The sequence below is a fragment of the Caretta caretta genome, chromosome 3 (genome assembly GCF_965140235.1).
Source record: "Caretta caretta isolate rCarCar2 chromosome 3, rCarCar1.hap1, whole genome shotgun sequence".
Classification (NCBI taxonomy): Eukaryota; Metazoa; Chordata; order Testudines; family Cheloniidae; genus Caretta; species Caretta caretta.
Window position 1 is genome coordinate 127,503,957 of NC_134208.1, and position 25,394 is coordinate 127,529,350.

Below are 25,394 nucleotides of genomic sequence, written 5' to 3' on the forward strand. Positions count from 1 at the left end.
CCTGCCATCCATCAGCACCTCCTCTACCCTACACAAAGTTTTTTTTTTTTGGTCAGATTCTTGGCCCCCCAGCTCCCTCAATGAGCCTTAGGATGCTCATCAGGCCCCACTACTCCCCTACCCCAGCCTTATGAGACCCCTGAGGATGTTGGCAGACACAGAAGTAGGTGCCTCAGCCACAGAAGATCCAAAAGAAGCTTCTGAGTGAGCCCACACAATTGGTGGAATTCACAGCATCACTGGAGTCCCAAAGAAGCAACTGAACCCTGAGATCCTCTAGGCAGAGGTGGGAAAAGCACAAAGCAGAGCTTTAGGGGCTGATAAGGGAGCAGGGGCCTGTACAGATGGCGAGAGACTGGGGGAAGCTTGGAAGGTCCAGGGAGGCTGGAAAGGGTATGAAAATTACATTGACTCCCTCAATTTTATTTGCTGGGTCCTAGCAATTAGCTGCTGTTTATATAGACACGAGCAGAGCTTTTTCTACCCTTATGAAATTCCAGGTCAGTTCTCTTTTCCTGCAGTCACTTCTTGTTTTTCAAAAGTGATGTCCCCTGACAGTTCTCTAGTGGAGGTTGACTTGAGAGAGCTCTAGCTATTTAAAAATGGGAGAGCGCATTTAATGACACATAAATTGTTCTGCAAATAAAGAGTGCGCTGAAGGAATTTACATTTCCCCAGATAACCAAAACAAACAAACATACATACATCTTACATTTTTTACTTTAGCAACTAGCTTTTTCTGCATACAGAGGTTTCAATCCATAACCAGGATAGCAAGGCGGAGACTACTATGCAGGGAACAGAAACATTCTACAAATGGCATCGATCCAATTTTAAGTTTGCAGGATAAATTCTGCTCTGCTACCCCCTGCACAGACATGACAGAGTAGAATTTGGCCCTTTTATTTTTCTGAGCTGTGATGGGTGCGCCACTTACCATTAGGATGGCATTCCCTCCTGGTCTTTCTGGGGGGTAGCTTCAGAGGTGAACACTCATTCCTACAGTTGCACGCCACCTCTCCGCTTCTCTCTCTGGATCTGCAGCCCCTCTCTAGCTGCATGAGTCATAGCCTCCTCTTTGTGAGTTTACCCTCCATCCAAGTCAGCCTATTTGTTTTCCCCTTCTGAGGTAAGGAAGGCTTCCTTCAGTAGTCCTAAGCAGCCTTCCCATTTACTGTGTCTGTACCACTGCCTCAGTGGCTGGCAGGGGAACATGGGCCCATCCTCTGCTCGAGGTTGTGGCTCAGGGATTCTCTAGCCAGCAGTCAAGGTCTGTTCCCTTTTTGGGCTTACTGCCTTTCCCTGAGCCCTCTCCTACCATCCAGCACTCGTCTTTCTCTGGGATTTGCCAGCCTCCTAATTCCCCCTTCCCAGAGAGTAACTACAGGCTACCTATCTCTATAGCCTCTAAACCCCTTCTCCCAAGGGGTGACTGCAGACTTTCCCAGCCATCCTTTCTGCTTCCAATCTCCTGTCTTTGTTGTCCCAGCCCAGCTGGTTTCTCCTCACCGGGAGCACCCTAACTCAGTCAGGGGATTACCAGGCCACCTGATTCCCCTCAGCTATGACTTGTTGGGTTAATTGGCCCCCTTCTGACTCTGCATTAATCCTTTCCAGCCAAGTGCAGAGGTCACCACATAAGCATACATGTTCCAGAGAGACACGAGTCCCTCCCATAGTAAAGGGCACAACCCGTTTTTCAGAAACTGATTTTGCCCACCCCCTCTATATACATCAGAAAATATTCCTGTCAGGTTTTTTAATTAGAAATGAGAAAACTAGTTTTTAACATTTGGGGATAGAAGTTTGGCAAAGGAATGGAACCAACAGAAGTTCAAAGTTCTGTTTAGTCACCAGAAATTTGGAACACATTTTGTGCTGTGTACCCTTATCAGTGTGCTTCCTTTCTTCCCATCCCCTTCCTTTGACAATTAACCAAGAGTTAACTATTATGCAAAGATTATTTTGCAAATGCTGCCTCGTAAATTGTGCGACAGTGAATATTGAAATTCATGCTTTTAGCCACCTTCTAGGCAAAATTAAAACACACTTGGCCATAAACTATCTAAATTTGCCACCTTAACAGTGATTGACCTGAATATGGTCTAAGAAGGGCAGAGTTAAGGTTGTTTAGGTTACCTTAATTGTGATTTTGCATACTTTCAGGATTGGTTTGTTTTTAAAGTTTAGCCTTACCTTGGAATTTTCTGGCTTTCAGATGTTTGGGGTTTTTTGCTTGCAAAGTTATTTTTTGGTTTTTCCCTTTAAACTTTCTCAAATTCAATGACAGTTTAACAAAGATTTCCAGGAAACGATTGTACTTACATATTGCTTTCTATAAGAGTAGCCACTGAAATCAATTGATATTAAATCTCAGATTAATCTTTGAAGCCTGAGCCAGGTCAAGAGACTGGGTCCAGGAAAAGGGTCAGTATCTGCTCACTCCAGTGATTAATTACACTTTCCATCAGAAGATCTCTAAGCTCATTACAAACGTTAATAAATGAGCCCTTACAATGCTCCTGTGCAATAACGAAGTGTTATTATCCCCAGTGTGTTGTAAGTGAAAGGGAGGTACAGAAATTCCATTAACTCTCTACTGGCATACAAGAAGTCTGTGGCAGACCTGGGAAAAGAGCCCTGGTCTCCAAGCTTACAGCACAATGCCTTAAACCACAAGGCTATCCTGGTGGCAAAGATAAAGAAATTGAAGAATAATCAGTGAGTATAAATGTCACAAGGACTATCAAAATATGGTTTCTCATCCCAGGGGTTTGTCTTATGTTTGCAGAACGTTTTATAAATTTGGCTGCAGTTCTGCTTGTGGGATTTCTGTGACTTGATTGAGCCAGAATTTATTTGAAGCAATTTAAACCACCCCCGTGACTGTATTATCCTGCAATAATGTTACTACATAGCTAAAAGCCATCTAAGAAGAAGCGAGTTGAACTGAGTTAAAGTGCATATACAATTACTAATCCTACCAGAGATGCTTTTGATAGAGATAAACTTTTCCCCTTAATCCCTGCTCTAGTTAACGACAACCAAAGTGGACACACTTTCTGATCAAGAGCACAAACTCCAACACTAATAGATTTCCCAGGGGTATAAAATACCCAGCCTAGCCATCACTGAGCCTATTTGTAATGCTCTTATTACTTCATTAGCTTTCATGAATTAAGCCTATATCTGCTGTGCTCTTTTAGAACTCATTTAGCTCCTGATTTCCTCTAATTGGTCAGCTTTGCATTAACAGACAAGCTCTTGAAACCAGGTACCAAAGGCTTAGAATTAGAAGTAAAATTACCACTGAGGTGATAGAAGAATTCCCAGTACCAGCCACTTGCTCTCAGATTTATAGCAAAAATCTCCAATAAAGCTGGCCAGAGGATGACAATTCTGCTTTTCAGCAACTGCAAATTTGTTCTCATTCCATATTGGAATGAAAACAAACCCTGTCATAAATATAAAGGGTAAGGGTAAACACCTTTAAATCCCTCCTGGCCAGAGGCAAAACTCTTTCAGCTGTAAAGGGTTAAGAAGCTAAGATAACCTAGCTGGCACCTGACCAAAATAACCAATCAGGAGACAAGTTACTTTCAAAGCTGGGAGGGGGAGAACAAAGGGTCTGTCTGTCTGTCGCTTTTGCCAGGAACAGAACAGGAATGGAGTATTAGAACTTGTTAGTAAGTAATCTAGCTAGAAATGTGTTAGATTTCCTTTTGTTTAAATAGCTGGTAAAAAAGCTGTGCTGAATGGAATGTATATTCCTGTTTTTGTGTCTTTTTGTAACTTAAGGTTTTGCCTAGAGGTTTTGCCTGTTTTGAATCTGATTACCCTCTAAGGTATTTACCATCCTGATTTTACAGAAGTGATGCTTTTACTTTTTCTTTAATTAAAATTGTTCTTTTAAGATCCTTATTGCTTTTTCATTGTTCTTAAGATCCAAGGATTTGGGTCTGTGTTCACCTATGCAAATTGGTGAGGATTTTTATCAAGCCTTCCCCAGGAAAGGGGGGTGTAGGGCTTGAGGGGATATTTTGGGAGGAAGATGTCTCCAAGTGTGCTCTTTCCCTGTTCTTTGTTTAACACGCTTGGTGGTGGCAGCATAGGATTCAAGGACAAGGCAAAGTTTGTATCTTGAGGAAGTTTTTAACCTAAGCTGGTAAGAATAAGCTTAGGGGGTCTTTCATGCAGGTCTCCACCTCTGTACCCTAGAGTTCAGAGTGGGGAAGGAACCTTGACAAACCCTTTCAAACATTTTCATGAAAATGAAGTTGTGTTGAAGTGTCTAGTTTTGTTTTGGTTTTAAATCAAAACATGAGGGGCAGGCCAGACATACTTGTATGTCATACTGTATGGTCTATGGGTGGAGGCACTGGTTTGTCGTAGACCAACATTCAACTCCCTGCTCCAGAATATGGGCTTGTTTAAACCCTAGACCACTCAATCAAGGAGATCAGGGATTTGAACACAGGTCTCTATGGTGTGGCCTAGCATGTTTCCCCTGTACCACAGCATAGGCCTGGTGCCACTTTGGATTCTTTGGCTTGTGGTCTTGCAATGATTTACTATCAGAGCAGAGTACTTAAATCAAAATTTGATCCTTTTGAGAGACACAGGGTACAAACTCTTCAGTCCTCAAATCCACCCTTCTTCTGGGAGCCTGGGTGTTAATCAAAACAGGCTTCCAACCTCTCCTAAATCCAGGAGCCCAAGGACCTCCATCTGGGCCTGTGTGATAATTCAGGCATATTACAGCCCTCCTCCTAGGGCTGGGTTGTAAACAATCACTCTCTTCCTTGGACTAGGAGTTCCGAGCAGCCCTCCTCCCAGAGCTAAGTGGCAAATAGTCACTGTCTCTTTGAATCAGGAATCCCCAGCCCTCCTCCCAGAGCAGGGAGGTAACTCAGGCCAGCTGTAGGCCTCATCCAGCTTCTACCCACCTAGCCTCTTTTCCCCTACTTACTCCTTTCCCCATAGGCTTGGAGAAACAGAGACATCCTCTAGGAGCACCCCACTGAGCTCTGATAGCCTTTTAACAAGGCCACATACTCATTTGTCAATTAGTTGCCAAATGGGCACCTAGGCAGTTAATTACTACAGGTGGGCTGAGATGGGCTTGTTCTTAAAGAAGCCTATCAGGAGTAGACTTTGCCTTGCCCCCGACTCCCCTAAAAGGGTCCAACCACTCTGTGACCATCTCCCACTACCCAACCAGGCTATCGAGCATGAGAAATCTTTCTGAACCAAAACACCTTGATGAAAACCTCATTGAAACAGACATATTTCCAGGAAACACTTTGAGACCACATATTTCTATGAAAATACTCCCTCAGCTCTAATATGTAAGATTTAAAGGACAACACAAATGAACACTGACATATGCAGTGTATAATGCCTGAGGTAAAACACTATAGGTGAACTGAAAGGCTTTTTAAAAAATACTTTAAAAATGTACATCTTGAAATCATTAATAGAATATGTGACTAGCCTTAAAATTACAAATAAATGCACTTCAACAGTAAACTGCCAACTGTTTGAGGTCAGAGTTCTGCATTTCTTCTGCAATAATAATTGTATTTATCAAGCAACTCCCATACACCCAAAACAACTTTATTCATAAAACCCTCTCTCACACAGGCTCTTCCTGCCAAGTCCTCCCAAATGCCATGCAACAAAATAGACTAACTAAAATACACTGAACAGGAGCCAGCAAACAGATCTGTAAACAGGAGAGTCAGAGTAAGAGGAGTTTTGGGATGTGTGGTATTTGGTTGTTTTGCTTTTTGGTGGTTGGTTTTTTTTGTTTGTTTTTTGGTCTTTTTCTTTTCCTTGACAGGAAGTTAGGCAAAAAGGCTATGATAGATACAGAGGCGGGGGTGGTAGTGACCCCAGGAATGGAAAAGACAATGAAGATGACCGGATGTGGAAACTGCAGGATGTGTATTACCCTGGGGTAGGTACCCAAAAAATCTTTATTTGTATAAAGTGCCACCCGTTAGAGCAGATGGAAGAGAAAATCTGAGGTTTGGAGATGCAGGTGGAAACGATGGCTGAGTTTTGAAGGGGGTTCAAGCAGGTGAGGGGGGAAGGCAAGAGGAGGCTGAAGGAAAAAGTCAAGATTCACAGATGCAAGCTTTACTGGAGAACTGTGAGGGGAGATTGTTGGGTGAAGAAAGTGGCCAGTAGAAGCATGTGATTATGAGAACCAGGCAGAGGAAAAGACCGGCTAGTGAAGGAGAAATATTGCTTAGGAACAGGTTTGCTGTGTTGGAAAGTGAACAAGGGGCACCGCAGGCAGTAACAGAAGGTGGGAGGGCAAGGAAGAAGAGAAAAGCGGCTATAAGAAGAGAGCCAGAGTTTGGAGCCTCAGGAAGATATAGGCTGACTCTCAGAAAATTGCCAGGAAGAACAGAAGAGAGGACTTGCAGCCAGAAAAAAAACAGGAGGAAGGCCAGAGAATCACACCAACACCAGAAAAAGGCAGGTCTACATGACTGGGGACTCTCTACTGTGAAGAACAGACAGGCCCGTCACCAAAGCTGATCTGGAGAACAGAAGGGTGTGCTGTCTTCCAGGAGCTAAGGTATGGGATGTGGACCTGAGGCTGAAGAGGATCCTAATGGGAGCTGGTAAGAATCCACTGATTGTCAAATGATACTGCTTGATTCTTGCTGGGACACATCAATGACTACTATGCAAGGCTGGGGAAGACGCTTAAAGAAATGGAGGCTCAGGTGATCTTCAGTGGGATTCTACCTGTCCCTAGAGAAGGGGAACAAAGGCAAGATAAGATTATGATGATCAACAGATGGTTCAGGTCATGGTGCTACAAGGAGGACTTTGGGATGTTCAACCACTGAGAAGCATTCATGGACAGAGCACTGTTTTCATGGGATAGACTCCCCCTGAGCAGGGAGAGAAACAGACTCCTAGGATGGAGGTTGGCACAACTGATTAAAAGAGCTTTAAACTAGGAACTCAGGGAAGATGGCTGGGAGATGCTCATATAATCTCCATGCCTGGTCCTACCATTGAACAGGAGGAAAATCAAGGAAGAAGGATACAGCAATGGTGAAAGGAACAGCAGTGGGTAGAGGAATGGACATTAAGAGGAAAGATAGTGCCGATACCAGTGTAGCTAACAGTCAGGTAGGCAATACTGTCAGTAGAATGACTGTACCCAGTTGGGTGAGGAATCTGCAAAGCCAAGTAGAAACAACTAAGATGTTTGTACACCAATGCAAGGAGCCTGGGTTACAAAATGGAGGAACTAGAACTACTGGTGCAGAAAGTGGAACCAGATATTAGAGATAACAGCAACAAGGAATCAAGAAATTGAATACTTCTCTAAGACAATAACCCCTCATAACTATGCTTCACCCTGCAAAGCTTTCTGCTATATTACTCAAGTAAGGTTTCCAGCTCTCTTAATGACACTCAAATTGAGTGGCTTGTGGGAAGATTTCGGGAAATGGTAATAGGAATAATGTCTCTGTAAAGAACAAATGAGAAAAATGAGGCTGACGATCAGCATAAATACGAACGATGCCAAATCACTTGGAAGAGGGAGTCGTTACTGAACACAAGGAATCTGAGCTCGAGCTTTACTGTAAACCATTCCTGCTGCAGAGATTATTGATAAGTAGAGTCTGACTGGAGACACTCAATAACAAAACTGTGATTTAAAGCAGTCCAGCCCTCTAATCCTGGAACTAGAACCAATAGCAGTGGGTTTTTGTCACTATAAAAGGTTAGACAAAAATGCTAAACAAGTTAGGAAAAGCATCCCCAATCTATTCCTGTCTTTCTAGATTGGTTGTTTTCTCATTATATTATATTTAATTGTGAAAGCCTTGCCTAATTTGAGCCCAGTTCCTTGGCTGCAATTTATTATTCCTACCCAGATGCTGATAGTCGGTTGATAGCATTTTTTTAGCGGTTTAGCTAAACATTTAAAAAGATGATAAATACGGTATAAATGTTACAAAAAATTGAGAGAAACTGAAGTCACAGAAAAATTGAATGTCAGTTTGTATTTAAATGTACTTAGAATTCCTCATTTCACTGGGGACACAGAGCCCTTTAATACTGGAAGATTTTCAAAATTTTCCACATTAATCAAACACAAGCTAAATACAAAAGATTTTCTTTCTTTCCTGTAGTCACAAGGGTGGTCAAGTCTATAAGGGGACCATGTCAACAACCTTAAATATGTCTCCACAACAAAACAACACACACATCTGTAACCTTGGGCCAACAGCTCCAAACCCTCAGGCCTTTACTGCATGTGCTAAAGGAAGATCGTGGTTGCCTATAGAAAATGCCTTTGTTCTTTCTAACCTGTAATCATTCACTATAAGGCAACATGCTCACCTAATCCCACTAAAGGCAATGGCAAAAGTTTCCACTGGCCCCAGCTGGGAGGGGCTTGGGCTCATAACGCCCATTCAGTTCAGTGGGAATAAGGATTGGGTCCAAAACTAACTACAAAAAAATCGTTCATAGTTTTGCTTACAACTAATTTTCTTCACATGGAGTTGACATGATATTTTCAGAGAGATTTACTAATATAAAAAGTTTGGAGGGTAATTAACAAGCCAAATTTGAGCTAAAGGGATCCAAAAATACTTTAGACGAAAGTCGAGGTTTCATATCAGGGTAATTATACACATAACCTGCAACTCTCACACGATTTGAATTTTCTTCAAACTTTCTGGAAACATTTTCCTTTGCCTTTAGAGGAAATACGACAACTTTCAGGCAAATCAAGTTTCCCCAGCCATAGTTACAGAGTTTTACAATGGAAGAGGGCTACAATCTTTGGCTCTAATCCCACAGTTGGCAGTGCATTGGGAAACCGCCACAGCCAACACAAAGATCTATTCCTTCCATAGGGGCACAGCAGTCCTTTTGCATGCTATCAACTGAAGGATCAGAACCTTAAAAGGATCCCCAAGTGCTAAGCTAGTTCCTTACCCAGAGTGGTCTCAATTCACTTCTAGTATGCGCAGGTGTCCTTGTGCATGGCATTATCATTAGCAGCAGTTTTAGGAGTTACAAGGATTGACTGACCCATGGTGGCTGACCACATCTTGTAACTCAAAAGGACTACATGCATGCACTGAGAACACGTGTGAAGGCCACAGACCTGATCGAACACCCATTGTGGAGATCTTTACTTCAGTGGGTGCTGGATCAGGCCTCTATGGCAGAGTCAGAATAAAATCTAGCTCCCTCTCACAATGCTGAATTAGTCCTTGGTGTCCACAGGAGTAAAAAGTAGTAAAAATGTGTTTTAGTCAAAAAGTCAACAGAAAGGAGAACTCTGGAGGAACAGATCTGGTTTGGTAAGAAATTGCTTTTTTTCTATCATCACATTTCTGACCAGACATACACTTTGAAGAATTTTAATTCAATTCATCACAAAAGCTAATACCTGGTTTGTGTTGTTTTTTGAATTTTTTTTTTAAAGCTGGTATTTCAGCAGGAAACTGTATTCACTATTATCTGATGAAGGTATTATCTCGTTTTACAATGACACATTCTGGCATCCTACGTCCGATTTCAATCAATGATTTTTACTATAATGAGAAATGATTAGAGCAACCAACCATCGTAAGGCAAGCATTAGTTTTGCAGAATAATAAGGAAGCTATAGTTTTTTTTTTCCAAGTATCTAATAAAATAATCTTTGTATGATGCTAAATATCTTAAGCCCAGGTACATTCTCACTCTGAGTGACTGTAATGAGTCTCCATTATCTTGTATACTGAATGCTTAATCACCATCTCACGTTCAAAATGACAATGGGTTATTAGAATGTGCAGTATGTATCAGACTAAAAACTATTAACTGTCTTACTGATTTGCAAACCTGGAGGGATTGTGTAATCTGAATTAAATGTTGTTTATATTGTCAAATATATGTATATTTGGCTGCATCTGTCACATGAGGGATTATATCAAACTGCCAATACATGAAAACTTCCTACCTCTGTCCCTAGATCCACTGGCAGTTTCCAGTGGAAGTCAACTGGAAAGTAGGAGCTCAGGAATTCTGATAATCAGCCTCAAAAGGACTAGATCCCAAAAAGGGGACTTAGACTCAGCATCTAACTTTCAGGTGCCCTGCCCCCCGATGGAATTCACAGCTCTGAGTTAGGTGCTCAGGCACCCTATAAAATAGATGGGGAGAGTCAGGTCCCTAAGGAAAGGATTCACAAAAGCCAGCATGCTGAGCAGGGAGCCAACTAAGCTAGCCAATAGGAAATGCCAAGAAGAAGGGAGGGTCCTAAGACCTGACCCTCAAAAAGAGCTAGGTGCCTAACAGGAGGTGCCTGCCTCCATTTAGGATCCTCAGCTGTGAGACACCTCCTAGAGTTCAGCACCTAAGACATATCAGTCCTTTCCTGAGGGAAAAGGGAGGTGGTAGTGTCTCCCTTATGCTCACTAGCCAGAGCACCCACTCAAGATGTGGAAGACTCAGGTTCAAATCCACCTTAGTTGAAGCAGATACTGACAACCCAGGTATCCTATCTCCCAGATGACTGCTCTAACCACGAGGATGTAAGATAGCTGGGGAAAATTTCTCTTGTTGAAGCTATTCCACTTTGTATGAAATATTTATTGGAGCAGGGCCTGGAAGCTGGGTCTCCCAGCTGAGTGCCCCGATCACTGGCCTATAGAGTCACACTCACTCACTAGTCAGGGATTTTATAAAAAGTGGAACTTCAACAGGAGAGATTGGGAGAGCCACACCCATGAACTCTTCTGGTGATTAGGGTTCTTATGTAGGAGGTAGGAATAGGAGACCTAAGTTCAAGTCCCTGCTTCAACTCAAACAGAGTGAGATTTTTAACCTGGGTTTCCTGGAGCCTGGGTGAATGCCCTAACCACTGGGCTATTGGATGTGAGGTGTGGTTGCACCACCACCATTGTTTTGTGCTGGCCCTGTTCGTGTAGGAGTGCTCCAAGAACCCTGACCAGATCAGGCCCCACAGACAAGATAAGCAGGAATATATCTAGTTTGAGGATCCTGCCAGGGCTTAGATGTAAGGTGCATGTCAGGACAGAGCTGGCTTTTTGCATGCCCACCAGTAGACATTTTGGAACCCACAGGATTTTACCAGTGGAAACTTAAGTGCCTACATGGTTAGGCAGCACCTGAGTAGGAGTTTTGAGGACCTAAATTTTGTATGTAAACATCTAAAGTGGCAGATAGGTGGTGTAATTGCTTAGTTTGGATGCCCTCAGTGGGAGTACCATTTGAACGTACCCGCTCTGCCTCTATCTGCTTTTCCCATTTTTTCCCCCCTATTAGTTTTTGGAGATGCTGATGATGATACTTGTGATCTTGTCAGGGGGCTTGTGAGTCAGTAAGATGCCCCACAACAAACCAATGCCATCAGTCAGCATTCTTTAGCTACAGTCTTTAGAACAGGAGGGAAACACAAATAAAGGATTAAGAGCCATTAATGGGCACACATACTGTACCTTCCTCAGAATTTCAAGGGATCCAGTTGTCAGGCTCTCTCAGAACTCCACTGCTAAGGAACATTCACTAGTTTGAAAGATTGTATGAAATTTTTTGGCACTTGATTGAAGAATTTGGTTCTCTGAAGTCATTGTAGATAATGAAGTGGGTTTAATTGAAAACAAAACTACATACAGCAGAACCTCAGAGTTACGAACTGACCAGTCAACCACATACCTCATTTGGAACCGGAAGTACGCAATCAGGGAGCAGCAGAGACCCCCCCACCCCAAAGAAAGCAAGAACAGTACTGTGTTAAACGTAGACTACTGAAAAAATAAAGGGAAAGCAGCATTTTTCTTCTGCATAGTAAAGTTTCAAAGCTGCATTAAGTCAATGTTCAGTTGTAAACTTTTGAAAGAACAACCATAATATTTTCTTCAGTGTTACAAACATTTCACAGTTACGAACAACCTCCGTTCCCAAGGTGCTGGTAACTCTGAGGTTCTACTGTATTTGAAAATTACAGGGTAGTTTGTATCCAGGGTCAATGGGTCCCCAAGATCCTGAATTTTGTTCCATAATGGCTGAGTCAGGTGTTGACTTTTCTAGAACTTAGAGAATGAAACCTATGAGAATTTCTCAGAAGGCTAAGGACAAACACAAAGCAGCAAGAACCATTATTTACATAAAAGTGAAGCCATTGTCCAGCAATTGTTTTTTTTGTAATTGTTATTATTGTCCTAACAATTTCAAAGTATCTGAGCACCCTAAGGGCCACAATGCTGTTTCCCTCATTAGGTAACAGAATAGTCACACTATTAATCAACCTACCTGGTAGCCAACAAATCTTGCAAAACCGTATGCCTCCATCATCTGGTAAGTACCTAAAATAAAAGGATTTGCAACACAACTTGGCTGTTGTTAAACTCTAGCTTTGATTATCCCACAGAAAGTGATTTCAGGGTCCATCTACTGAGACTGCTCTAACACTAGCCTCCAAGAATCTAGTCCTGGGGGACTGACAGCAAAAGCTTTCTGAACAAACACAACTTCTATGATGGTTATAACCTGTGCAACTCTCCCAATTTGGGAAAGAACCCTTAACACTTTAACCTGTGGAAGAGTCTTTGGGTTAAAGTGAGACTTTACCCAGATAATACTGCCACATGGGTCAACAAGAGGAAGTTTTATGCCTGTGATGGAAATATGTAACAGTTTCTCTCGGTACAGAAGCTGATGATGGCAACTTTAATAATTATTTGGCAGACTAGCTGATCTGATAGAAGCTGCCTATTGGGATATCAGACATGTTTAAGAAGTTTGCAATCATTACAGTATAACTGATGAGCTTTTAGCTCTTGCTGATTCTGTTATGGCCTATCTTGTCTGATTTACGTAAGCCCTACCTGCAAAGGACAATTGTGGGAACCACAGAAACTAGCCACCTGTTTTCTACAAAATGTGGTTCTACTCTGAAAAGTGACTTTATGCAAACACCATAGAATTATTTTACATTTCTCAGCAATTTTCTTATCAAATTTGCTCAGTTTACAGGTAAAAGGGGAGTTAACTGTCAGCCCTGCAAATGGAATCTTGTTTCCGACAAATTTTCAAAGCTGTGGGGTTTTTATCTGCTTAATGTATTGTTAAAGCTGATGTCACCAGTTACATAGGAATTATCACACCCCATCAGTCCTGTGGTCTGTCTCTGACAGTGACCAGTACCAGATGTTTCAGAGGAAGATACAAGAGCTATGCAGCAGGCAAGATGTAGGGAAATCTGCGCATGCCACACATTAGGTCTCATCCTAGTCTCTACTAGTTAGAGCCTGGTTTAAGCCTTGAAGCACGAGGTTTAATATCCCTTCCAAAATATTTGATATTAATTATAACAACTCTGGATATTCTTGTTACCAGGGTAAGTGTCTTGTTAAATTCTTGGCCTGAACAACTTTCTGTGGCAATGATATTGTGGTACTATTATACAATCCTCCAGGTTCTTTTTCTTAGCTTGAGAGGAAGTTTTAACTTTTGACAAAACATGCTGTGGTGTTAGCTTTGGATTACACAAGGCTTTGGGATAGAGAAAGCTGTGCAAACAGCAGGAGAGTTTGCTTTCTAACTCAGTGTCCAAAGCCATTCTTGAGGCAGAGTTGCACCATGGGATCTGGGCATTGGTACTGGGCTGAGATACTTGGATGAAGGGCTTGCCCTGCATGCTGTTTGACCATCTCATTTCTGGACTGGTGCTTCTGTGGAAGTAACGCAAGTTACACAAGATAAAACCAGACTCAGCATCACTCATCTTTTTTTCCCCACTGGGAAACTAACCTGCAAGGCCCTGAACATCTACTGCTCAGCAGAGGGGCACCACTGACGTCCAAACAGGCCACTGGTGTCAGAATGGGCAACAGCATCATTATTCATAAAAACAATTCTCCACACCAGCTTCAATGAGGTGGCACAGATGGAACTAAGCATATAATTTTAAATCAGTGAAGTAGCACAGGTGGTCTTGCTATTGGAATTTAGTTGATTTTCTTGATGATGCATGAGCCAAAAAAGAATCCAGCTCACTCTCCTGGAGCTGTGTTAGCTCTGCAAGGCTGATGGTAGATTTTCTTTTTTCTTTTAAAGAATGCAGATATGACTGAGGACGGCGGTGGTGTGTTCTCTTTAGAAAGGTAATTGCCAGAGAAAATATAAAGGAGCATAAACACTGGTAAGTCAAGTATAATTAGGCAAGCCACAAAAGTATTTGAAGAGCAGCCAGCAAAAGACAATAATTGCAAAAAAAAATTTTACATCAGAAACAGGAAGCTTGCTAAACAGTCAGTGGGGCCACTAGACAATCAAGGTGCTAAAAGAGCATTCAAGGTTGAGAAGGCTGTTGTGGAGTAGCTACATGAATTCTTTGTATTAGTCTTCACTGCAGAGGATGAGGGGGAGATTCCCTCACCTGAGCCATTCTTTTTAGGTGATAGATCTGATGAACTGTCCCAGATTGAGGTTTTATGATATATTGATATGTTATACAGTAATAAGTCACCAGGGCCAGGTGGTATTCACCCAAGAGGTCTGAAGGAACTCAAATACCAAATTGCAGAATTAGTAACTGTGGTATATAACCTATCACTTAAATTGGTCTCTGTACTAGATGACTGGCAGAGAGCTCGTGATGCTGATTTTTTTTTCTTTTTGTTTTAAATAAAGGCTCCACTGGCAATCTTGACAATTGGAGGCTGGTAGAGCCTAATTTCTGTACCAGGCAAACTGACTGAAACTACAGTAAAGAATAGAACTATCAGACACATAGATGAATACGATGTGTTGGGGAAGAGTCAGCACAGTTTTTGTAAAGGGAAACCATGACTGACCAATATCAATTCTTTGAGGTGGTCAACAAGCATGTGGAAAAGGGTGATCCAGTCAATATAATGTACTTAGACTTTCAGAAAGCCTTTGACAAGGTCACTCACGAAAGGCTCTTAAGCAAAGTAAGCAGTCATGGCATAAGAGGGAAGGACTTCTCATGGATCAGTAACTGGTTAAACAATTGGAAATAAAGGATAGGACTAAATGGTCAGTTTTCACAATGGAGAGAGGTAAATAGCAGGGTCCCCCAGGGATCTGTACTGGGACCAGTGCTCTTCAACATATTCATAAATTATCTGGAAAAATGGGTAAATAGAGAGATAGCTGTCAGGAAGCAGGGCCTGCAGCAGAGCTAGTCTCCAGGCAGCCTCATCAGTGCAGTTGGTCTGCAGCAGACTGCCTGATTAGCCATGCATCCTGACTGGCTGCAGAGGCTAGCAGGCCGGCTCTTAAGCCAGCAGCAGCTTGCTGGTTTCTAAACTCATGTCCATCACTGTGCCGGTTTCTGTGTTACCTTATTCCTGCTGCTCCTGCCTTGAACCCAGCTTTGCCTCTGTCCTGCCCCTACCTTGAACCCTTTCTTGCCCACTACCATGCTCGCTCCAGTTCCTGCCCTTTGGTTTGACCCTTGGTTCTGGCTCCTGACTATGGACTCTAGCTCGACCCGTGGCTTTGGCACCCCATTTTTGCCTCCCAGTTTTACTTGTGGCTGTGTCTCCCAACAACTGACTGACTCCAGCCACTAGGTCTACTGTCTGCTCCAGCCATTAGGCTTGCCTGTCCTCATCCCTGTTGGCTGACAGAAGCAAAGTTTGCAGACAATACAAAATTACTCAAACTAGTTAAGTCCAAAGTTGACTGCAGTGGGTTACAAAGGGATCTCACAAAACTGGGAGACTGGGCAAGAAAATGGCAGATGAAATTCAATATGAAGTGCAAAGTAATGCTCACTGGCAAACATAATTCAAACTTTATATACATCATGATGGGATCTAAATTAGCTGTTACCACTAAAGGAAGAGACCTTGGAGTCACTCTTGCTAGTTTTCTGAAAACATCTACTTAAAGTGCAGCTGAAGTAAAAAAAGCTAATCAAATGTTAGGAATCATGAGGAAAGGAATAGATAAGACAGAAAATATCACAATATCACAAAATAAATCCATGGTACACGCACACCTTGAATACTGCATGCCATTTTGGTCGACCCATCTCAAAAAAGATGCTCTGGGTGTCCCTAAACCTCTGATTGGTAGAAGCTGGCTCTACATGATCGGGGATGGATCACTCAGTAAATTACCCTGATTTATTCTCTCCATATGAAGCATGTAGCATCTGCCTCTGTCAAAAGACAGGATACTGGGATAGATGGACCATTGGTCTGACCCAGTATGGCCGTTCTTGTGTTCTTAGTGTTAAGATATCTGTGGATAAATCTGAGAGAGCTTGTCAGATGTTAGCCCAGACTTAAGTATATCTTCTACTCACCTGCATTTCTGTAATGTTTTGGATTATAGGGTGAGCAGCAAAGACCTCAATATTAAGGTTGCCTAATGCTTTCCAATACAAAAATTCTCATTTTTTTAAGAAGAATCCTTGTACCTAGGGCCAGCTCTACAGTTTTTGCCGCCCCAAGCAGCGCACCGAGTTGCCACTGCCGCGAGCAGCTGAAGATAGAAGCTGCTGCCGAATTGCCGCCACGGACAGCTGAAGATGGAAGTTGCTGCCGATTTGCCACCACGGGCGGCTGAAGAGAGAGGCTGTCACAGAATTGCCGCCGCCACGGAAACGCCCTTACGGCACACGGACTGCCGCCCCTTGCAGATTGCCGCCCCAAGCACCTGCTTGGAACGCTGGTGCCTGGAGCCGGCCCTGCTCGTACCTCTGTGGCTTGCAGCAGGACTTTGACATTAAGCAGGTAGTGTAGTCCAAAACCAAGGTACTATACTTAACAGCTGTAGTGTTTTGTTAAACTGTTAGCGGCAAAGCAAATTCAAAATATTTTTTTTTTAATGAGATACATAAAAGTGTGGCCAAAGTGTAACCGAACCCAAGATCTTGGAGGGGATCTCTAAGGTAAATGCATGTGCACAGAACAGGACTTCAGCGTGTGTTAGGTGTTTAATTTCCTGTGTTGACTCATTTTTAATTTTTCTATATTCCAAAGCAGGCTACTACTTAGCACGATGCTGTCTCTGTCATCTTTCTCCTTCAGTTATATAGTTTTTTAAATGAAAAGTCTCACATCTGTGATAAAGTATAGAATATATTTTTCACAATACTGGGAAGCTTGTACACTAGCTTAGCAAGTGCTTGTCAATCACAATCTCTTCTCTGTTACATTAGTTGCAATTATTCCTCTCTGGGTTGGCAATGTGCTTTATACTTCCCAGATGATACTTGTTTATCTTCACTGGTTCTGTATTTGGGAAGAGTTGGCTTTATCTTTGCATATTTCACTGTGGCAAGGTTGTCTGTTAGCTTGTCACATCTAGACAATTGGTTTCTTGTTTCCCTGCATTTAAAGTACATAATTGCACTCTCAGTTGTTTTGCCTAGGATTTCATTAAAACTGGTTTGTATTAGAGATTTCTAGTCTTTGCAGAGAGTTGCTATAGGTATTAACATTACACCCCCCACCCCCCCCAACTTTTGTTTGGCATTATTCATAAAGATATTTTTAGCAGCATCCTGTGATACAGGAAGAAAAGAAGAAAGCTAAATGCTGTTATTGATTTAAATGTCCACTAAACAACTGTACAACATGAATCAACAACTCTATTGCCACTTCTCAATTTTAAGAAACCTTCCTGGCTGTTGATAGCCAGGTACGAGTATGACTGAGAAAAAGTTGCAGAAGTTCAGCAAAACAACAAATTGATAACTGTACAGTACAGCATCCGGCATTTGCTGGTGTGATTCCCCCCCCCCCATGCTGTATCCACTTTTGTTAGTACTAAACAAAGGCCTGCAGAAAATGTAGGCTCCAAGGAAGCCATATTTACTGTCAAGTCTCGAGCATTCTATTTTCTTTTAGTTGGGTTAACGACAGTTGAGTTAATAATAAAACTCAGAAGCGATTAGAAAATGTTAAGCCAGAGCTCCATGAGAGATTCTTGGGAGATTGCAGTTATTGAAGCATGTCATTGTTTTCGCTCCATAAAAACAATGATGCTAAGATGTAGTATCTGGAAAGTTCTTGGGACAATGAAGAACACAGATCAGATACCCTTTTAGCCAATCCCCAGTTAATAAGCATTTTCTACAGCTAGCAAAAGTGACTCTTAGGGCTCGTCTAGACTGGGAAATAGTTTGGAATAGCTATTCCGTAATAGCTCCCTGTGTAGGCACACTTATTCTACACTAAGCATACCTTTGTGCACTTTGATTAACCGAAAGTAGATTAAGCTAAACCACAAAAAGGCACCCTGAGTTCAGAATAAGTGTGTCCAAATGGGAATTTAGTGTGGAATAGTTATTGCACTTTAAATTCACACTCTAGTTTACTTCGCAATAGCTTCCAAATGTAATCAAGCCCTTATTCTACAACTTAGGTGTTTTTCAAAAAGACTTGTCTACACTTACATTTTATAGCGCTCTAACTTGCTGGCTCAGGAGTGTGAAAAACCACCCCCGAGTGCAGCAAGTCCGAGCGTGTTAAAGTGCTGGTGTAGACAGGTTCCCAGCGCTCGGAGCTAGTCCCCTCGTGGAGGTGGATTACCAGGAGCACTGGGAGAGCTCTCTCCCAGAGCTCCCGCGGCAGCGCTTTGAAGTTTCCAGTGTAGACATACCCTTTCAAAAGGCTAGTTAAACTCTATCATTATATCCTGAATTATGAAAGAAAGCTGCTGACTGTAGCTTTGATAATGGACAATATCACAAAACGTCAAAATTGGTCCAATAAGTTTCCAATAGCAGAATAAAATGAAGGCAGTTTAAAAAAGTACCCTAGAGTACTTATTGCTGAAGCCTTTTAGGTGTACACTAACTTATAAATGGTAGCTTTAGACTTTCAAGTGCCCAAGTTATAATTGAAGTGGGAGGGCTTATCAGGGTTGCCAACTCCTATGATTTTACCATGAGTCTCACTATATGTGGTATTTAAACCCTGGCTCCTAAATTCATGTTATGTGAGAATCACAGCTTTCACTGAAGAAGACATGTTTCCAGCCCTCGCGGTTGTGTAGCAAAGCTTGAAAACAGAGCCTGATGGATCCAGCCCCAGAAAACAAATAAAAAGAACCCCGCTGACTGATTCATAGTTTGTTTTTTTAAATCCCTGGGGTTGTTGTTCATACTGGAATTAAATCAACCTCTGTGTAAAGGACCAGAACAAAGCTTATGCACCACTGAAGCCCTATGATGAGAATTGAAATGGTACTAAAGAAGCACATAGGCTTTGTGCTGGTTTTCTGCACAGAACAGAATTTCACCCAACAGGGATTAATTTTCTGCCAGTCTCCCTACTGTCAAAGATAGCTCCCCATAATTAGAAGAAAAAAGCCATATTAATGATTTCAGAAAGACTCTGTTGAAAGCAAGTATGTTCTCATTATTTCATGCATTTTAGGTAAGTCTCAACAGTTACCATTGCTTGGAAAATTCTGGCATGAACTGAGGAAAGCTTAAGGACCTAAAATGGAATGTTAATGAGCACTCTGCATGTAGTACAAGCTTCTAGGATGAAGGTTTGTTTCACTCGGAGTTTCATGCACTTCACACAATACTGTAGTTTGGATTCACAACTTCACAGGAAATTAGTCAGCAAAAATATTTAGTTTCATGCAAACATTTTCATCGGGCTTTTGAAAGTGTATTTTCCAAAAGCCTGATGTAAATGTAACTTTGGGCCCTACCAGTAGCAGGTTATGTCCCTGTAACTCTTTACTGTGCACTGAGAAGTTATTCAACAATACCAACACGGTTCTACTGACAATCATTGCATTAAGGGATCCTGCACTAGCATTCACCATTACAAACAGATGTGTTACTGGACAAACATACATACTGAAATTTTAAAAGATCCCAAGACAAAGATTTCCTCTTACTACTGATAATTTCATACCGTGTTCATTACTAAATCAGTCCTGATGAAAGAACTACAGATGCTCACAGCATTACCAGAAGACAAAGTACCATCCCTGAAAATTTCACTGACTTTCTCTGGATTCAGTCCAAAGTAATACTGATAAGCAGTGAATTATTTCTGATCTTTGAGCCAATCTGTGTTCTTTCATATACAAGCAAAATGCCCACAGAACTCAGCTGGAGCCCCCACCTTGAAAACAAAGAACAGAATTTGTCTCTTACTATTTATTAGTAAAATTCAGTAGTGTATTCAGCCATCCCACACAGGAATCACTGAAACGTACCAGATAATACCAGCATCCTTTGAAGTCGGTCTCCTTTACAATATAAAAGTGTTACAAAATAATGTGATTTATTCTTTAGTGATGCAACAATTCTAAAAGTCCTGGCCCTTTAAGATTCCTCATATGCGATATATGGATCACTTGATGATTACCTGTTCAGTTCATTCCCTCTGAAGCACCTGGCATTCGGAAGACAGGATACTGGGCTAGACGGACCAGTATGACGGTTCTTATGTTCCTGACCTACCAAGTCATTTCTAGTAGTAGGTTTTCAAACATTTGGGTTTGGTGATATCAGATATGTCAGAAGAATATGGAGCCATTCAGGCTAGCAGTTTCAGAACTAGCTACTGCTTATGGGTGCCTCTACTTTTGGCTGCCCAGTCAGAAATCTTGGGTGTAATTTTCAGACTAGTGAGCACTCACAAGTCAGATCAATGGGAACTACAGGTGTTCAGCATCTGGAGGAGAGGGAAATCTTGGCATTTTGAAAAGGGCAGCTAAAAACTGGGGCACCAAAATCATCAGTGGCCACTGGCCACATTTGGGAGTTTGCATCTTAGCTTTTCATTCGCCAAACAAGACAACACAAAGATAACAAGCCCAGTCCTGTGAGATAACAGTTACACACAATGCTCAATGACTTCAATGGGTGTAAAAGGGGCTTAACACCACATAGGACAGGGCCTCTATTCAGCACTCCCCGGCAAAATTCTTATTGAAGCTAATCAGTGTTTTGCCTGCATAAGGAGCTCTGAACAAGACCCTTAGTTTCATGTCTGAATAAGTTTTTCTCCCAAGAAACTCATCTCACTCTGAGAGATAAGAATATTTTTATAGTGGGCTGAGGGACGAATTCATGCTCTGTTTGCAATTCCAAAAAACACACAAATAATAATTTTAAAAAAAAGAGTGCCCAGATAAAGAATCGGACTTTAATTCAATTCTGAACTTTGAGAAGCCATTTCTCTTTTAAACAGTGTTTCCTATAGTAAAAAAACCAGTCAGCTTCTGACCTTAGTTAAACTAGTGCAATTACCATAGATTTCCACCTAAGGAACTGACATTAGAATCTGGCCCATTGCCTCTTTAATACAAAAGAATCACCTTATACCTATAGCACTTCAAACATTAATTCCCCCATCACTCCCGTGAGGTAGGCAAGCATAGTATCACTTACTCAAAACAACTTTTCTCATTGCTTTGCAAAGTATCTCATTTTAAAAAGGTATCTGTTACCAAGTATTTCAAGTTCTGGAGGCTTCAGTTGTAAAACTGAACCTGTGCAGGGTAATATGTCAGGGTATCATTACAGACAGACAACTCCTCAGGTCCAAAATGCCAGTTGTTTGGCATTACGTAGGATTCAGCCTCTGAGTGTGTACAGTTTCTCAGCTCCAAGTCTTTGGTAAAACAGAATTCAATTTGACCAATTGTTTGCACTTCTTCGCCCTAGAAACAGTAAAAATGAGATACTCAGCTTTTGAAGGCACTCATTGAGGCTTCTTGTTGTAGAGGAGAAAATAAGCTAATCCTCAAGATCAGGGGTCTCAAACAGGCAGCCTGCGGAGTTATTTCCTGCAGCCCACCATAGCTCCCCTCACCCCCCTGCTCCCTCCCTGCCTCCACCCCCCCTCTCCCCGAGCATGCTGCTCCCCTCTCTACCTCGCAGTGCTTCCCGCCGCCAAACAGCTTGGCAGCGCTTAGGACTTTCCAGGAGGGAAGGTGGAGGAGCGGGGACACAGCACGCTCAGGAAGGAGGCAGAGAAGAGGCGAGGCCGGGGCCGGGGTTTGGGGAAGGGGTTGGACTCGGGGCTGGAATGGGGGTGGGGAATGGGTGGCAAGAGGCAGGGCAGGAGTGGGGGGCTTTTGTATCTTTGTATGAAAAGGTGTCAGTAATGCAGTCCTCATGCCAATGTAGTAGTCCTCATGTGGCCCTTATGGTGATTTGAGTTTGAGATCCCTGCTCTAGATATAGATTGCTTGTTCTTATGGTATATTGAAGATAAGTCACTGTAAAGGTATGGGTGGATGATGTTTACAGAAGTATCTACTGCATACAGTTCATAGTACAGACACCTTGTTCCCTTTATGCAATTCACAAAGTGTGCAGGTCAGTGAATCCATTTGGATACTGTGACAAAGTTCCTCCTCTGCCTTGGTGGGTCTTGTGCTTATTGGTGGATTTGGTCGCCTTGGAGGTTCACAGCAGCCCTCAATTCGACCATTTTCGTGAACCCACAGTCCAGGTCAACTCCTCCTGTGTCTGACCAGGAGTTGGGATGTTTGGGGGGAACCCGGGCCCACCCTCTACTCCGGGTTCCAGCCCAGGGCCCTGTGGAATGCGGCTGTCTAGAGTGCCTCCTGGAACAGCTGTGCAACAGCTACAACTCCCTGGGCTACTTCTTCATGGCCTCCTCCCAACACCTTCTTTACCCTCACCATAGGACCTTCCTCCTGGTGTCTGATACTGCTTGTACTCTTCAGTTCTCCAGCAGTACGCCTTCTCACTCTCAGCTCCTCACATGCGCACCACAAACTGAAGTGAGCTACTTTTTAAACCCAGGTGCCCTGATTAGCCTGCCTTAATTGATTCTAGCAGCTTCTTGATTGGCTACAGGTGTTCCAATCAGCCTGTCTGCCTTAATTGTTTCCAGAAAGTTCCTGATTGTTCTGGAACCTTCCCTGTTACCTTACCCAGGGAAAAGGGACCTACTTAACCTGGGGCTAATATATCTGCCTTCTATCACTCTCCTGTAGTTCTCTGGGCCGACCCTGTCACAATACCTAAGATACTGGCTATCGTTTTTTAAGATTCTTACTAGAGCGAAGCTCTAATTTATACTGATAAAGAGATTTCTCATCACTGTAGTATTTGGGCACCCTTCAAAAAGAAGAAATGTATTGGATTTTTTTGTAACAAAATAAATGCATGCACACCTGAGCAGTCTCCATGACAGCAATCACTGTTTGCACCACTATCATTGCCTCCCCATTCCTCCTTTCCAGAATAGAAATAACCAGGCTTTAACCTGTTCCACACATACAGCCTCTCGATTAAAAGCACTAAAGCAAATTCCTGTTCCCATTGAAGTTGATGGCACAACTCCAATTTTCATTTGTTGTTTAAAAAGCCCTTAAAAGGGCGGCAACTGGTTTTGATAGTTGGTGGGTCTTGCCCATATGCTCAGGGTCTAACTGATTGCCATATTTGGTATCAGGAAGGAATGTTCCTCTGGGTCAGATTGGCAGAGACCCTTTGGGGGGGGGGGGAGGTTTGCCTTCCTCTGCAGCATGAGGCATGGGTCACTTGCAGGTTTAAATTAGTGCAAATGGTGGATTCTTTGTAACTTGAAGTCTTTAAATCATGATTTGAGGACTTCAGTAACTCAGCCATAAGTTATGGGTCTATTACAGGAGTGGGTGGGTGAGGTTCTGTGGCCTGCAATGTGCAGGAGGTCTGACTAGACTATCATGATGGACCCTTCTGACCTTAGAGGCTATGATTTAGTGGGTTTAAATGTGAAAAAGGAAAGGCTGAGCACAAAAAGACTCAGAATATTGCTAAAGCAAATTAACTTGACAACACAAAAAAAAGATATTCAACTCTAAAAGCAATTTTAACTTGGAATGGTTTTCATGAAATAGCTTTCTGCACAGGTGGGATAACTCCGCCAAATGTTTTCCAGCAAAACAGCTTTAATAAACTGTGATAGGGAAATTAGTGATTGTTAGAGCTGATCTGTGACCTTTTCAGGAAAGGTCACATCACAAAGTGATAGTTAAAAGGGAGGGGGAAATCACAACCTATATAGCTAACTAAACTCAATGCCATGTGCACTGTTTTGTAGCTTAAATATATAGTTTATTTTACTTTGGTAGAATTGTATTTGTGCCATAATGTATTGATTGTGCACACTAAATTCTCTACTGCATGCTAACTTATAGATCAGTTGCTGGCATGGAAAGGGAAAATGAAACCGGATTTTTAGGCAGCCTTGGCTGGAGAAGACAGATCATTTAGCTCTGTCTTTCCGAATCATAGGAAAAGCCATAAAACTTCTCCAAACAGGAATTCTTTTGGGACACTGGGTAAGGCTCTGAATTTGCCTAATCCCCATGTGCTATCAGGCAAAGTCTTTTTATTTTTAGTAGGACAGAGCTAAAATTTGGCCTAAGTAGAGACAGTTGAGTACTGTATGCTTTGAGGTAAATATATTTCAGGGGATACTTGGAATATCCCAACATAGAAGCCAAAGAGAGAGGAAAAATCATCAGAAGTTAATACATTTAGTTTCATCAAGGTAAACTTTTGTCTACTACTTCAATCAATAAAGGAAATAATAAAAGAAAGTTTTACCTCTTCTGGAGGAAGGCACTGAACCTTTGGTGTTACTCCATAAACACTTGTAAGGGCTTCTTTTATGGCTGTCATCTGAAGATTTAAAAGCCAGAGAGCGCTGAAAGGCATATAGCATCACTTCAACAAATCCCATATTTGTACCGTCACAAAAAGCCTTTTGCATGAAAAACTACTGTAAACAGCTATACAGTTAAGAGATTGCTTATCTGCAGCAGGTCTGAAGCTACCCACTCCTTCTAGCAGCAATACATTAAAATGATTTTATAAGTATGACAGCTTCTTACCTGGTAATAGGTACTGCTTGGCTTTATCCCAACTTTCAGGAGACAACTGAAATGAATAAAAAATGCCTTTTGTGGAGTAATACATCTTACATTTTATGGGAGTCACTGCATGTAGATATGCTACAGCTAACCAATGGATAAATGGAAAATCCCAGTGAGGGAGCTAGACAGACAGATTAAAGCAAGGGGAATGGGAGAAGCTCAACCTCCCTCTCCTTTCCCGAGCTTGAGTAACTAGCATTCCCCTTACTCCTTGGCTGGTGCAGTGAGAACTCTCCTGCTGGAATCAACTTTAACCATTAGAGCCAGATCCTCAGTTGTAGCTGGGAGAGGGGCCCACGGCATTCTCTGCGCTCCCCAAATCCATGGGCTATGGTGTGTCAGTCACGTGATACAGGTTAGAGCAGCAGGTCACATCTCTTTTTCCTCATCTGACCAGAGGGAGGGAGAGGAATAGGAGTTGTTGTGGTCACTGTGTGCTACTGGAAATCCCTGTACACAGGGAGATTTGCCAAATTTAA

General features: G+C 42.3%; 1 protein-coding gene across 3 annotated transcripts in view; it reads right to left on the bottom strand.

Annotated features, from left to right (window-relative positions):
* Positions 1-25,394, bottom strand: part of RNASET2 (ribonuclease T2) — a 72,018-nt gene that overhangs the window by 13,720 nt on the left and 32,904 nt on the right. The window contains exons 8-10 of one of the 3 annotated variants that reach the window (XM_048844019.2): positions 24,874-24,919; positions 24,587-24,661; positions 21,148-21,678 (exon numbers count right to left, since the gene is read on the bottom strand). In XM_048844019.2, coding sequence (XP_048699976.1) covers positions 21,490-21,678; positions 24,587-24,661; positions 24,874-24,919 — 310 coding nt within the window. In that variant the 3' untranslated portion in view covers positions 21,148-21,489. Of the gene's footprint in view, positions 1-21,147; positions 21,679-24,586; positions 24,687-24,873; positions 24,920-25,394 lie in introns of those variants that run through there. The other 2 variants (XM_048844023.2, XM_048844022.2) reach the window with 2 other exon arrangements.